General features: G+C 38.8%; 1 protein-coding gene across 3 annotated transcripts in view; it reads left to right on the top strand.

Moving 5' to 3' along the window:
- The window catches only part of NBAS (NBAS subunit of NRZ tethering complex), a gene marked incomplete at both ends in the record, with an annotated part of 254711 nt that overhangs the window by 123058 nt on the left and 115694 nt on the right, over window positions 1-15959 (top strand). For all 3 annotated transcript variants that reach the window (XM_084235165.1, XM_084235164.1, XM_084235163.1), the window contains 2 exons: window positions 1973-2202; window positions 6495-6607. In XM_084235165.1, the coding sequence (XP_084091291.1) occupies window positions 1973-2202; window positions 6495-6607 (343 nt within the window). The remainder of the gene's footprint in view (window positions 1-1972; window positions 2203-6494; window positions 6608-15959) is intronic.

The following is a 15959-nucleotide window of genomic DNA, read 5'->3' as shown; positions in this document are numbered from 1 at the left end:
ATTAAAATGTCTGAAACAGAAAGGCTACTTAGGAAATGGTTGTTAACTGACTACGATTGTAACCTAGGGTGACTGAATCATTATTTTGGAAAGCATGAATAGTACCATCAAATTGCTGGTGGTTTTTAGGGTAAAATGATCAACTAACCTATTTTAAATAAGGTACGGTCTAAAAGCAGGTTTAGTGAAATAAGTCAGAAGGAAAAGAAAATATCAGATGGTTTCACTTATAGGAGGAATATAGGGGAACCACATAAGACATTAGGGGAAAAAATCATAACAATGCAAAGCACAACACAACAAAGCAAAAACAGACAATTATAAACCAGAGACATCCTGCAGGGGACGAGGAGGGAGAGGGATCAGAGGGAGGGAGGGAGGAGCACAGGGGACCGAGGTGATGGTGCATGGGTGCCTTGGGGAAGGAAACTCTATGGGGACTCCACCTGAAGGGGTGGGAGGAAGCAAATATTGTTTAAAAATGAACAATGATGTAAAAAATATATCAATAAAAATTATAAATAAATCAAAGCAGGTTTACATTTAAAATTTCCTGTTAAATAAGCCACCTGCAAAATTGTATGGAACATTCCTTGTGTGGCTCTGTTCTGGCATCACTCTCCAACCCAATGAGAATTATAAATTAGGTCATTATTTTGTGAAATTGCTTGGTATTTTAATTCAAGGTGTCCGTAACAGAAGACTACTGATATCAACTGTTGAGAAATGAATGGATTTATGTTTGAAGTTCAAAAGTGCTTGAATGAATGTAAAGTTTATGTTGATGATTAGTCTCCTAACATTTACAGCTGCCAATAACTTCCCTTTTTGTATCTGAACTGGAAGTTGAAATCCAATTTTGGGAGAAGATAATCTGCATGCACATGGGGTGCAGAACCTAGCTGTCATTAGTTTGTCTGAAATAGTGTTTTTAAGTTGGATTGGCATTACCTTGGTATTTCACCCTTTCTGATTGTCATTAAAAAATTGCAGTGTTTTATACTTGAACTAGTTCCTTAACAACTTGACATATTAAATAGTTTTTGTTATAATTTATCACCTTTTTATTGAATTTGGTATTTTAATGACTTCTGGCCATTAGTCTCTCTCTCCTTTGAGAAAACATTTGAAAGCATACTATAAAAGTTTTGAAATGATTCTAGAGCAAGCTAATATAGATTTGGCAAACTTACAATTCAAATATAATTTTAGTGTCTTTTAAAATATGCCATATTGTCTTACTGACTTTTGGCCATTGCTTTGCTGTCTTTGGAGAATAATCTAGAAAGCTCAGTGGCACTATTTTGAAAATGTTAGGTGTAGATTTTTATCCAACTTATAGAACAGAAATCTGTATTGTTCGTTTTATAGTGATTTAAGGTTAAAATTTTAATTAAATTTTAATTAAGTTTATATTTAATTAAATTAAGTTTAATTAAATTAAAAGTGAAACCTTTTAAATTTTAGAATGACTAAATTGTATTTTTCACTATTGGGCATTGACTGTGGCTTACTTGAGTAAAATAAAGGCATAGCAGAAACGTTATGTCTGAATCACTAGGCACTTTAGAGTTATTTTCACCTGCCAGATTTAAGAGACTTTAGTCCCTGCCACCAGGGAGGCCCTGTATAGGACAGTATTTCTAATGGTTTCTCTTTTGAGTAAATTTGAACTTCAAACTTATTACTCAAATATTCATTGTAACATGTTAAAATACTGTGGTTCATTCAGTTAAATTATTTCTCCTTCCTAAAAGATGGATTTTTAAAAACTGAGGTGAAATTCTCATGAAGTTAACCATTTTAAAGTGTTCACTTAAGTGTCGTTTCATGTATTCTTGGTGGTGTACAGCTCCCACCTCTAGGGTGGATGTCCTGTTAGCTTATTTCATTTGAATATTAGAGCCTTCATTTTGTTGAGAACCAAATCCCCCTTCTTTAAGCATTAATTCCAGTTTCTTCTTTTTCCCAGGTATTCACAGAAAGCCTTCTTTGTTCCGGTCGCCTTGAAAATATCCACTTGGCTGGGCAGATGATGTATTGCAGCGCCTGTGCCACAAATCCCTCAGCTTGTGTGGCCCATAAAGGGAAAACCCAGTACAGGGTTGGTTATGAGAAGAGCGTTGACTTGGTGTTGGCTGCCAGCAGAGAGTACTTCAACTCCTCCACCAGCCTCACAGACAGCTGCATGGACCTGGCTAGGTGAGCAATTTTCTTCTCCCCTGAGAGGGAGATTGGGCTCAGAGCACATGACTCCATTGTTGGGGTTAGCCTTTCCAAAAGATAGCATCACAAATACAGATCACAGATTATTGTTTAGAACTTAATTATGTTATAAATAGTCATCCACTTCCTCATGACCCTTGTTCTCCAGCTTGCTTTCCCACAGCCGTTCTTGCTGACTTGGTAAGGCTATGCTCCTCTTCTATCACAAAAGGTTCATGTGATGGCATACAGATTCCAGTTCTGGAATTTTCAGTGCATATAGGTGAGGTCTTTATCCTAACCTCCACTTTGTTTAGGGAAAAGGGGCTGATTAGATGATCAAAAGTCTCTTCAAGGTGGAAAATTCTAGACTTGAAATCAGTCCCTTTTGAGGCCCTCTTATATCGATATTTTAGTACACTCCTATTGTTAATACTAAGAAGAAGGTATGTTTATGATCTGAATTCTTTCTATTTTAGATATGCAGAATTACATTGATTTATTTAGAAGAATCTTCATGATTTAAAGTGATTTTTATAAAATTAAGAGCCTAATAAGGACCTCCCTGGTGACTCAAGGGGTTAGGACACAGCCTGTGAGGCTGTCGGCAGCCTCTGTGGCATGAGTTTGATCCCTGGCTGGCCAGGGAGTAACCCACATGGTGCAACAGACCTCTCCTGGCTCGCCAGCTGCTCCCCTCAGCAATGCGCTTCTGTCGATCTGCTTGTTATGTTCCCCTATCTGTCTCTGGTGGATCCTCTCACCCCCCACCCCTTTGGCCTGTACCCCTGCTCTTGTATGAATAAATAAATGAATCTTTTAAAAAAAAGCCTAATAATTAATGACCAATAATAGCACATGTGTTGCCTCTGAATTAATGAATCTTCAGGCTTTCAAAAGGATAACCTTACTGCTCACTGTTCAGAGGCTGACAGTGACCCTGGAGAGGTGGGCCCCCACCTGCCCTCTCACCAGCTCGTTGGCATTTCCAGCTCTGCTTTCCAGCTCACTTGCAGTGTCCCTCCTCATGGTTATGTCTCCTTCAGTTCGCTCCTGGACTTCTGGGTCTGTTCTCTTTTTCTTGGTCTGAGATCTCCATCTAAACTCGACTCTACTTTTCCTCTCAGAGCTGAGCAGATCTCGTTCATTTCGAGAAGCACACTTTCTAGCTTATTCTCCCGCCTCAAGGAAATTGGCAATTTTTCTGAGGACCTGAGTTCCTCAAGCAAGCGCCGACTTTTTATTTCTTGATAAAAACACTGAAGACCACTGGACATACCTTTAACGGTGGTCTCGAGAGTTGCTTATTTGCTTTTTCTTACCATGTGCTATTTCCTGTGACCGGATATTGTAATTTCATTCTGTCTTCTCAGATTTCCTATGAACAGTCTGTAAGAGGGCTTACATTTTATTTTACGTTATTCGACAAGTGAATCATCTGATTTTTACTTAAACAAAAATGTTACGAGCCTGATCATTCTGTAACTATTTTGCATATGTATTTACATATAATTTTAAAAGGCGAGCTATTACTGTATATTTTTTTGTGACATGTTTTTTTTCAGTAGGTATGCCAATACATAGAGTGCTCCATCATTTTTTAATGCTGCAAAGCATTGTGTGGCAGTTATACTATACTTATCCAGGTCTTTTTAGACTGCATTTGATCAGTTTCAAGTTTCCCCATTTTCATTGTTGAAGAAGAAGCAAGGTGTCAAGGTTAAGTACACAGTTTTTAGAGCAAGATGCCAGTGTACAAACCCGCCTAGGCCGTAACACATGTGACCTCGGGCCAGTTACAGGATGTCAGCTTCTTCAGTTGTAAAATGAAGATAATAATAGGACTTCTTCCTCGGGCTGTTGTAATATTAACCAAGTATGAAGGCTGGTTACAGCTGTGCCCTGCTGCTGCTTTGATGCAGCAAGGTGGGACTGTTGACAAAGGTGACACACATAAGATTTTGATGTATGTTACCCAGTTAATAGGGCGCCGCTGAGCCCCTTTTCCAAACTAATTGTTAACATTTCCATTTTTTTCCTTTTAAACATCTGCATTTGTATTTTTTTTTTTTTTATTTGAGATCTGTTTCTAGCCTTTATTATTTTCTGGGGTGTTCACCTTTTTATTACTGATTCTTGGGAAAATTTTTAGTCTGAGGGACATTTGTTCTTTGCCTATCCTAAGTGTTTTAACTGTATTGCCAAGGTTTTATTATACATAATTTATCTTTCAAGTTGCTAGTCAGAAGTAAATATATTTTTTTCTCTAATAGTTGCTACCTGTGTTATTCTTTGAAAAACCTTTAATTCCTAGGCCATTTAGTTTCTCATATTGCTTTTTTACTTCTTTGATGCTTTTATTTTTACATTGAATTTCTAGGGCTGTTTTATTTAACTGAATATAATGTGTTCACCATTCAGATTCATTTTTTCCCCAAAACGATGAGTAGTTGTTTCAACTGCAGCAAAACTTAGAGAACTTTTTCCCAGTGATACCTTCTTATAGAGTGGGTCTATACATGCACTGTTTTCTCAGACCATGTCATTGAGCTTGATAAAGTTGCTTAAAATACTTAGTAATTTTTTTTCCCTTTTCCCCCAAGGGCTTGTATTTCTATTTCAGATGATGAAAATATAAAATAGAATAGCCTTTGAAACTGGGAGTTGTGTTTGACCTAAATCTTTTTGGCAGGTGTTCTCCGAGATCATTTTAAAAACTATGTTTCCTATAGTGTCCTTCACTCCCTGTCTCTTTTTCTCCCACAAGGACATACTTGATTTTAAAAAGATGCCATATTTGTATAATGTGGCACCAAACTGATTGCAACCTGTGAGCCTGATATATTTAAATGTTGGCAATCATATTGGATATAGAAAATAGCCCATGTGCCTTTATGGTTCAGTTATTACTTTTTAGCTAGTTCATTTTTATGAGGAAGCAATAGTCATAAGATAAAATATTCAAATAACACGTGAAGGTTATATATTGACCATGAGTCTCTCTACTTATTCTTATTTTTAATTTTTTATTGGTTTCCTATATATCTTTCTAAAATATCTTATTAAATTCACCCTCTTCTTTCTTAAATTGTGTATAAGTACTTACTATTCTACATACCTTTCTGTATCTTACTTTTGTACTTGCAATCTATTTAGAAAGTTTTTCCTTTTTGAGTATACGTAAGTTTGTTTCCTTCTTTTCTGATAGTTGTAGATTATTCCACTGGTTGATTTTTACATATTTGATTGGGTTAATTCCTGCCTTAGTGCACTTTCCCATAGAAATTTTGTGGTAGTGAGCATCTAGAGTTGCGTTTGGGCTTGTGTGATCCTAGCTGTGGTATAAATTCCTAGTAATGGAATTCCAGGAATCAAAGGTAAGTTTAATTATAATATAATTTTGGTAGGTACCAAAAAGAGGTCATGGACCTTTTACATTTGAAACAGTGGTGTATGTTGGTGGTCCTCAGATTGAAATCCTACAATTTTGCAAGACAAAGCCAGGCCGGTCTCTGTCACTCAGTTGTGCAGGCGCCTACTGGGGCCCTGATAACTTCACTGCTGAGCCATGATTTTAGCCTTCATCAGCTCTTCCAGGCCTGATTTCCGCCTGTCTTTCTAGTTTCATGACCATTGTTCTTTTACATTCACCTTTCAGAAAGTATATTTGTTTATTAAAATACTTATTAAGGTATATTTTCTCTAAATGTTAAAAAGTTGCTGAGAATACTCCATTGGTATCACAAATCCTTACATTAGCTACTCATTTTTTCCTACATTTATGTCTGTTCTCCAGCACTGACTCTTTTTTTTTGCCTAGAAAATATGTTGTGCTGCTTAATTCTCTCCTTTTTCCTTTGGGATGCAAAATTATAACAAATAAGTCATTCCTATTTTTTTTTCTCTACAAGAAGAACTGGAAGTTACCCGAATCCTGTCTTTCTTAAATTCTTTCATTCTCTTTGGAGTCAACATCATACTCTTTGGAGTACGATGCAAAGTCCACAGGTTTCACCCCGAGATGAAGCCCTTTAAGGTCACTGGCCCCCGGAAGCCTCCTACTGCTCTCTCGTCAGTTTTGGCTTCCTTGTAAGCAAGTTATGTTATTTGCCTGCCTCACAGTCTTGCTATGAGGATTGAGTAAGATGACGGGACCTAGCGTAATACCTAGAATGAATTAAGATTTTGATAAATATGGATCTCATGTTGAATATGGAAAAAAAAAAAAAAAAACAGCTTACCTGGACATAGGTTGCTGCTTCTTTTTAAAACTTGATCTTTTTTTCTAGATGTTGCTTACAGCTGATGTCAGATGGACCAGCTGCCATTCAGGAGGAGCTGAACCTTATCCAAGCCCTTGGATGTCTTGAAGAATTTGGGGTAAAGATCTTACCTTTGCAAGGTGAGTGTTCTACTTAGTGCTGTTACCATCTTGTCTTGCGTTAATTTACCACTGTCCTTTTTAATTCTTAATTTTTTTTTGTTATCAGCATATCACATAAGTTTAGTTCAGATGTAACGGCAATGCTAAAATCAACAAATTTAAATTATTAACTGTGCCAAGCAAATTTGGCCATTTAAGTATCATTCCCTCCAGAAAACCAGGGTGCTTTGCTTTTCCACACCGCACACCATAATTTCCCTATAGTTCTGTTTTGAGAGGACTTTCAGTTGATGAACAAAACTGCTTTGGGAATATTTTAGAACTACTTTCCTCAAATGAATACTAATTTGGCAAACTATGTATTGCATAGACTTCTCTGCAGTTTATTTTCTTTAGAACCTAACTGCAATTACTGTGTAGTATAATTTTTACCTACTCGCCCAATAGTAAAAACGATCTGTCCTGAAAATATGGATATATCCTAAGACATTTCAGTGAGCAAAATTGTTTAATCTCATTGATAATTTTTATCACATATCAAAAATAATCCCTGTCTACATGAGACATTTCCGATCTTTACTGACTCACAGACATATGAACTGGTGTCCAGCGTCCGTCTCTTCTGCATCCCCTCCTCCATGAGTGAATGGAACTATTTAATGCCAGTTTGATGGAAGACAGTTAACCCTTTACAAGCACAGTTTAGGTAAAGTCAGTGACTATAGAAACTCTAATGATAAGGTTCCTACACACTCAATTCCAAATTTATATGTTTTTCTTCTTCTTCTTCTTCTTCTTCTTTTTTAAATATTTATTTATTTATTTATACAAGCCCTGGGTACAGTCAGAAGCATGGGAGGGTGAGAGAATTCACCAGAGCCAGAGCGGGGAGCAGAGCAGGCAGAAGGACCGAAGTACACTGCTGAGGGGAGCAGCGGGCGGCAGGAGAGGTCTGCGCACCATGTGGGACCTTTGCCCAGCGGCCGGGGATCGAACTGGCGCTGCAGAGGCTGCGGGCAGCTTTGCAGCCCAGCGCTCAACCAATGCACCACCAGGTGCTGGATTGTCATGAGGCAGCTTCTCGGTTTTCAGGAACAGCAGGTGGAGTTCCTCAGTTTTCAGGAGCTACAGGACTAGAGCTAGTGTCCTCTCAGAAAATTCATCAATGCTTCAAAATCTATTTTGTTACCTGGAAGTTTAAAAAAGACTGAATTCTTCAAACTAACCGCGCCTGTATAATTCACACACACTTACCTAGGTGAGTGCAAGCAGAAGCCAGTTCATGTACGTGGAGATGCGTAGTGCTCAGCTTTTCTTCCCAGTGTAGGTTCTGACAGCTTAAGAAACTGATACCCAGGAAACCAGCCTGTTCTTTCTATAATGGCACTATCTCAATATTAGAACCCTATGAACTCACTCATCAACTATCCTCACTATCCTTTGGTTGTTTAATCCATTAGGAATAGGGCCCATCCTCTACCCCAATTTTCAAGTGAAATCCCCAAGAAAACATTGAGCCAATGCTTTTTCATCATGATTTTTTTTTTTAAGTTCATATTTATGACTCTGAAAGAAATGGCATTTGTAACAGAACAGTGAGACTATTGGATAAGCCAAAAATAGAAATTCGGGACAATGGATGAGTGTCTCAGAGTTTTATCAGTTTTGGTATACAGTTTATTTCCCTATTTTATTTCTGTTGCATACAATTAAAAATAACTGTAAATGACTATAGTTATTTTTATGTTCATTGCAGATTATTTTTAGGTCAAGAGTATATTTTTAAAAGGGAAAGATGGGAAGCTCTTGTCTAAAATTTAATTGTTGGCATTATCTTAACATTGCTCATGTTCTTTTTTTTTTATAATAAATTTTATTTTTATATTCCCCATACAATTTCAACCCCCCCATTTTGACCCCAATCCCTCCCCTCCCTCCAACCACCCCCCCAAAAGTGTCTCTGGTTCATAGATTTTTGTTGATTTTGATTTTCACTTTCATATAGTTATTCATTTTCCTGGTCCCTTATTTAAGTTTTCTAGATTCCTGCTATGAGTGAGACCATCCGGTATTTGTCTTTTTCTTTTTGGCTTATTTCGCTGAGCATGATCCCTTCCAGCGCCATCCATGTTGCTGCAAATTGCATGTGTTTATCTTTTTTGAATGCTGAGTAATATTCCATGGTGTATATGGACCACATCTTCTTGATCCAGTCATCTATTTTTGGGCATTTGGGCTGTTTCCAAAGCTTAGCTATTGTAAATAGTGCTGCTATAAACATAGGGGTGCAGGTGTTCTTTGGAATTGATGTTTCTGTGTCCTTTGGGTAAATACCTAGGCGTGGAATTGCTGGATCCTATGGAAGCTCTATGTTTAGTAGGTCCAGAAATCTCCACACAGCTCTCCATAGTGATTGGACCAGTTTGCACTCCCACCAGCAGTGCAGGAGAGTTCCTTTTTCTCCACACCCTCGCCAACATTTGTTGTTGCTAGGTTTTTTAATATGTGCCATTCTCACTGGTGTAAGATGGTATCTCATGGTAGTTTTGATTTGCATTTCCCTGATGACAAGTGATGTTGAACATTTTTTCATATGCCTGTTGGCCATTTGCATTTCCTCTTCAGAGAAGTTTCTTTTTAGCTCTTCTGCCCATTTTTTGACTGGATTATTTTCTTTGTTGTTGTTGAGTCTCATCAGCTCTTTGCAGATTTTTGTGATCAGTCCTTTATCATTAGTGTTGTCTGCAAAAATTTTCTCCCAGTTGGTGGGGTTTCTCTTTGTTTTTGTTATTGTCTCTTTTGCTGTGCAGAAGCTCTTTAATTTGATGTAGTCCCAGCTGTTTATCTTTGCCTTCACTATCACTGCTTTGGGTGATGTGCCTGTAAAGATGTCTTTGATGTGCAAATCACGTAGTGTTTCGCCTATATTTCCTTTTATGTATTTTATGGTTTCAGGTTTTATGTCTAGTTCTTTAATCCATTTTGAGTTGGTTTTTGTGTATGGTGTGAGGTAGTGGTCAAGCTTCATTCTTTTGCATGTAGCGGCCCAGTTTTCCCAGCACCATTTATTGAACAGACTTTCTTTGCTCCAATGCATATTCTTTGCTCCTTTGTCAAATATTAGTTGACCATAAATCTGTGGGTTTATTTCTGGATTTTCTATTCGATTCCATTGGTCTGTGTGTCTGTTCTTGTTCCAATACCATGCAGTTTTGATGATTATGGCTTTGTAGTATAGCCTGAAATCTGGGAGTGTGATGCCTCCATTCCCTTCTTTTTTTTTCAGGAGAGCTTTGGCTATTCAGGGTTTTTGGTGATTCCATATGAATTTCATCAATAATTGTTCTATTTCTTTGAAGAATAACATTGAAATTTTTATTGGAATAGCATTGAATCGGTATATTGCTTTTGGTAAGATGGCCATTTTAATAATGTTTATTCTTCCAATCCATGAGCAGGGGATGTCTCTCCATTTCTTTGTGTCTTCTTCTATTTCTTTTAACAGTGTTTTAAAGTTTTCTTTGTAAAGGTCCTTTACCTCTTTTGTTAGATTTATTCCCAAGTATTTGATTTTTTTTGTTTCGATAATAAAGGGGATGGTTTTTTCCATTTCTTCTTCTTCAGATTTATTGTTAGTGTATAGGAAGGCTTCTGACTTTTGCATGTTGATTTTGTATCCTGCCACTTTGCTGAACTGATTGATGAGTTCAATTAGTTTTTCTGGGAAGTTTTTGGGGTTCTCTATGTATATTATCATATCATCTGCAAATAGTGATAGTTTGACTTCTTCTTTTCCTATTTGGATTCCTTGTATGTCTTTCTCTTGTCTTATTGCTCTGGCTAGGACTTCCAGTATTATATTGAAAAGCAGTGGTGAGAGTGGACATCCTTGTCTTGTTCCAGATCTTAATGGAAATGCTTTCAGCTTTTCACCATGAGAATGATACTGGCTGTTGGCTTGTCGTATATGGCCTTTATGATGTTGAGGTATGTTCCTTGTATCCCAAGAATTTCAAGGGCTTTTATCATGAATGGGTGTTGCACTTTGTCGAAAGCTTTCTCGGCATCTATTGATATTATCATATGGTTTTTATATTTCTTTTTGTTGATGTGTTGGATAACGTTGATTGATTTTCAGATGTTGAACCATCCTTGTGTCCCTGGAATGAATCCTACTTGGTCGTGGTGAATTACCTTATGGATACACTGTTGGATTCTGATAGCTAAAATTTTATGGAGGATTTTTGCATCAGTGTTCATTAGGGAGATTGCCTATAGTTTTCTTTTTTTGTGTTGTCCTTGTTCGGTTTTGGTATTAGTGTAATGTTGGCTTCATAGAACGTGTTAGGTATTATACCTTCCTTCTCAATTTTTTGGAAGAGTTTGTGAAGGATAGGCACCAATTCGTCTCTGAATGTTTGGTAGAATTCATTTGTAAATCCATCAGGTCCTGGGCTTTTGTTTTTGGGGAGGTTTTTGATTACCATTTCAATTTCGCTGCTTGTAGTTGGTCTGTTTAGGTGTTCTATTTCTTCTTTATCTAGCTTTGGGTGATTGTAGAGTTGTAGGAATTTGTCCATCTCCTCTAGATTGTTGAACTTGTTTCCATATAACTGTTCATAGTAGTTATTAATTATTCTTTTGATTTCTGCTGTGTCCGTTGTGATTTCTCCTCTTTCATTTATTATCCTATGTATTTGTGCTTTCTCCCTTTTTGCCCTTGTGAGCCTGGCTAGGGGTTTATCTATTTTATGTATTTTTTCGAAGAACCAGCTCTTGGTTTCATTGATCTTTTGGATTTTTTTTTAGTTTCAATTTCATTTATTTCTGCTTTGGTTTTTATTATTTCTTTTCTTCTACTGGTTTTGGGTTTTTTTTTGTTGTTCTTTTTCTAGATCTTTGAGCTTCGAGATTAGGTTGTTTCTTTGAGTTCTTTCTTGTTTCTTGATGTGAGCATCTATTGCTATATATTTTCCTCTTATTACTGCTTTTGCTGCATCCCATACATTTAGGAAATTGGTGTCCTCCTTGTCATTCAATTCAAAGAATTTTTTAATTTCTTCTTTGATCTCCTCGTTAGTCCAGTGGACTTCCAGTAGTGTGGGTTTCAATCTCCACGAGGTAGGAGAGTACCTTGCCTTCTTTTTATGGTTTATTTCTAGTTTGATGCCTTCATGGTCAGAAAGATGGTTGGTATGATTTCAATCTTGGTGTATCTGTTGATGTTTGTCTTGTGCCCCAGTATATGATCGATCCTAGAGAATGATCCGTGTGTGCTTGAGAAAAACGTATACTCAGATTTTTTTGGGTTTAGTGTTCTATATATGTCTGTTAAGTCCAAGCACTCTAGATCCTTATTTAGAGCTTTAGTGTCTTTACTTATTTTTTGTCTTGTTGATCTATCCATTGTTGATAGTGGTGTGTTGAAGTTGATAGTGGTGTGTTGAAAACACGTATGTGTTTTCTCTGATGTCTGTTTTCAGAGATGCCAATAGTTGTCTGATATATTTTGGTGCTCCTTCGTTGGGTGAATATATGTTAATGAGTGTTATTTCTTCTTGAAGTATTGTCCCCTTGATCATAATGTAATGACCACTGGGGTCTCTTTTTATCTTTTTAAGTTTGAAATCTGTTTTATCTGATATGAGTATAGCTGTTCCTGCCTTCTTTTTTGGTCCATTTGCTTGTAGAATTGTTTTCCATCCTTTAACTTTGAGTCTATTTTTATCTTTTGCAGCTAAATGTGTTTCCTGGAGACAGCAAAAGGTTGGGATTTGTTTCTTAATCCAGCCTGCAACTCTGTGTCTTTTTATTGAAGAGTTTAGTCCCTTTACATTTAGAGTTAGTATTGATATGTTAGCATCTGTATTTGCCATTGTTTTGTCTTTCCTTTGATTTTATTTATTCATTCTTTTAATAACTTTCTTTGGCCTTCTTTTGTTGTTATTCGTCCCTCTGAGGTTCTGGCTTTAGGACTCCTTGTAGTATTTTTTGGAGTGGGGGTTTAGTCGTAATAAAATTCCAGCGTTTCTGTTTGTCTGGGAAGGTCCTTATTCTTTCTTCAAAGAGGAAGGAGAGCTTTGCGGGATAGAGTATTCTTGGTTGGCATCTGTTTTCTTGGAGTCTGTTGACTATGTCCCTCCACTTTCTCCTTGCCCATAGTGTTTCTTCAGAGAAGTCTGATGTCAGTCTGATTGGTTTCCCTTTGAATGTTATCTGTTTCTTCCCTCTTGTTAGTTTCATTATTTTTTCCTTGTCTTGGATTCTTGGGAGCTTTACTATTATGTGTCTTGCTGTATTTTTCCTTTCGTCATGGAAGTTTGGTGTTCTTCTTGCTTCTTGTATATCAATTTTCAGATATTTTTTCGCGTTTGGAAGTTCTCTTCAGTTATATCCTTGAATATTTTCTCTGTTCCTACATCTCTCTCCTCTCCTTCTGGGATTCCTATAACTCTTATATTTCCTTTCCTCATGGAGTCAGATAGTTCCCGAAGTCTTTCTTCGGTCTTTTTTCTTCGTACTTCTCCTTCCTTTTCTGTTTTAGTTCTTTTTATTTCTGTGTCTTCAAGAGTACTTATTCTTTCCTCCATTTCATCTATTCTGCTTTCACTGCTTTTCCCAGAGTTCTTTAGCGTCTCCATTAATTCTTTGATCTCCTGCATTTCTTTTACTTCCCTCTTTAGGGACTCAATTTCATTCTTCTGGTCATTAATTATTTTCCCCTTATCATTGTTTTCCTTTATGACTTCTGTCAGTTTTTTAATCACAGCAATTTTAAATTCTCTATCTGGAAGGCTCAGAAGTTCTTCCAAGTTACTGTCGTTGCAATCTGGTAGATGGTTTTCTTTTTGCGGTGTGCTTTTTTGCTGAGGAGTTGCTGGGTTGCATGTGGTTTTTCTACTCCCTACTGCCTGTTTTCTAATTTGCCGTATTCCTTGTGACACTGTGTTGCTGGTACTGGCCGGCATCTTGGGCGACCTTCCCAGCTAACCACTGGCTCTTCTGGGGAACTTCTGCTGGGTTCACAAGTCTCCAGCAAAGAAAGGTCCCTGCTGCAAAATGGCGATTCGGGAACCTGCTCCCCTGCACGCCCAGTCTGCCCCAGCGGTGGGTGTTGCTCCCGTCTGGGCTGGAACTGCAGGCTAGGAGGCGCCCGGCATGGGCAAGCCTCCCAGCTTACCTCTGTCTCCTCGGTGAGCCTTCTGCTGGGTTCACACAGTCTCCAGCAAAGAAAGGTCCCTGCTGCAAAATGGCGATGCGGGAATGCGCTCCCCTGCACGCCCGGTCTGCCCCAGCGGTGGGTTCTGTTCCCCTCTGGGTTGGAACTGCAGGCTAGAAGGTGCCCGGCATAGGCAAGCCTCCCAGCTTACCTCTGGCTCCTCGGTGAGCCTTCTGCTGGGTTCACACAGTCTCCAGCAAGAAAGGTCCCTGCTGCAAAATGCCGGTGCCGGGGACTCGCTCCCCTGCATGCCCGGTCTGCCCCAGTGGTGCGTGCTGCTCCCCTCTGGGCTGGAACTGCAGGCTAGAAGGCGCTCATGTTCTTTTACTTAAATGTAAGAGTCAGGCAGGTGCCACCCAAACAAGTCCGCTGTGACAGTTACCCGTCAGCCTCTCCTGAGGCACTGAGGACAGCTCGCATCTCCCAGTGCTGTGAACCCTTGCTGAGTTGAAGGCAGACTTTTGTCGCTTCAGATCCTAGACCTCAGTGCCCTCCACGAAGGCTTGTGTCTTGGTTTTGGCTCTCTGTGTGGGCAGCTCCCATGTCATTTCTTCTGTTTAATCTTAGCTCTGGAAATATTTGGAGATGTGGGTGGGGGAGTGTTGAGCTCCTTTCTTGTTTTGGTGAGTTTTCACTAAAATTATCTCTCCTCTTTTGTTTTGAACCTGGGGACTACCTGAGGACCATGATGCTGCGGTATTTTGAGTCAGAATGGTCCTTGGGATGTGAGTCACTGGAGCCATTGTCACACTTCATTGTACGTTTCCACTGTCCCTTCATTGAAAATTAAATTTCTGCTTGTCACGTGGAAAGGGGGCCGCCCCAGGCCCATCATGCCTCTTACAGTCTTGGGGAGCCTGGCACTAAGCCCTGGTTAGATTGTGTGCTGCTGAGTAGGGCTTGTATGTGGCAGAACAGCTCCCTTGGGGCCAGCTAGGAAAAGTCAACCCTGGATTCTTAAATGAAGCTCTGCTTGCTAGACAAATTCATTAGTCTTGAGATGGGTAGTCCTATTATTGCTTGGAATGTCATTGTCTGGAATGACTTGTATGTGATTGTAAATGTTCTGCAGTATCTGAAGTATATGTAATGTGATCGCTTAAGCAGTAAAAAAATCTGTTCAGTTGTACCATTCATGTAATTGTTGAGCTCAAAACTTCTTAAATTTTTGACAGTAAATCAGAAGTACTAAAAAGCATTTTCAATTTATTCTCAAGTGTATTAAGCCACTAACTGCCTCTCCCTGAAACATATTTTCAATTGAAGTCTCCCGTGATGGGCACCTAGACCCTGTAGTTCTCTCACCCTTGGTGTGGCTCTCATTAGGCCAAGTCACGTAACCATCCTTTACAGCACACTCTCTTCCTTGTAGCTAATTTCTAATTTGAGCAGATTGATATAAAACAAACATTTTTCTTCTGTCCTCTCCATGCTGTGGGATTGTGGAGCCCTTATGTTCTGTAGTGCTCCAGTAGCCTTTTAAGTGAGTCGCCACACATCTGGTGGCGGGTGTGGATATCTACACCCAAACCTGCTGTTTTGCTGTAGCTTCTGAGAAATTTCCTGACTGAGGAGTTTTTAAAAAAGACATTTGCTTTCATGTCTTGATGGCTTTCCCGCTTGACATATTGATTTGAAGTTTGCTATTGGAATGGCTGTCAGAAATCTGGAGATGGAAATGGGATAATATCTTTGTAAACTATTAGTTGTGTTTATGCCACAGGTAAAATTTAGGTTTAGACTGCTTTTGCAGTCATCATCAATACTGGATAAACAAAGTAGCTGTTTAGATTTATAGTCCAGGTATTTTTTTAATAATCACTGTGCATAGTTTATTTTAATTCTCTGTGTTGTTTCGAAGTTGGCTTTGCCTGCATTTGCAGGAATTGCCTTTTCTCATTTGGGGAAGCTAGTGGTGCTAGATAAATTACAATGAATGAGTTAATAGAGCAGGGATAGAAATGTCATATAAAAGTGATTCCTGGGCCTCCCCTGGTGGCGCAGGCGGTTGAGCACTGCGCTGTAAAGCTGTCCGCAGCCTCTGCAGTGCCAGTTTGATCCCGGCCGGCTGGCAAGAATCCCACATAGTGCGGCAGACCTCTCCTGTCTCACCCCTGCTCCCCTCAGCAGTGTACTTCATTGGTCTGCCTG

Source organism: Talpa europaea (assembly GCF_964194135.1).
Source record: "Talpa europaea genome assembly, chromosome: 6".
NCBI classification, from domain to species: Eukaryota; Metazoa; Chordata; class Mammalia; order Eulipotyphla; family Talpidae; genus Talpa; species Talpa europaea.
The sequence above is the reverse complement of the archived record's forward strand: the minus strand, read 5'-3'. Positions and strand labels throughout refer to the sequence as shown.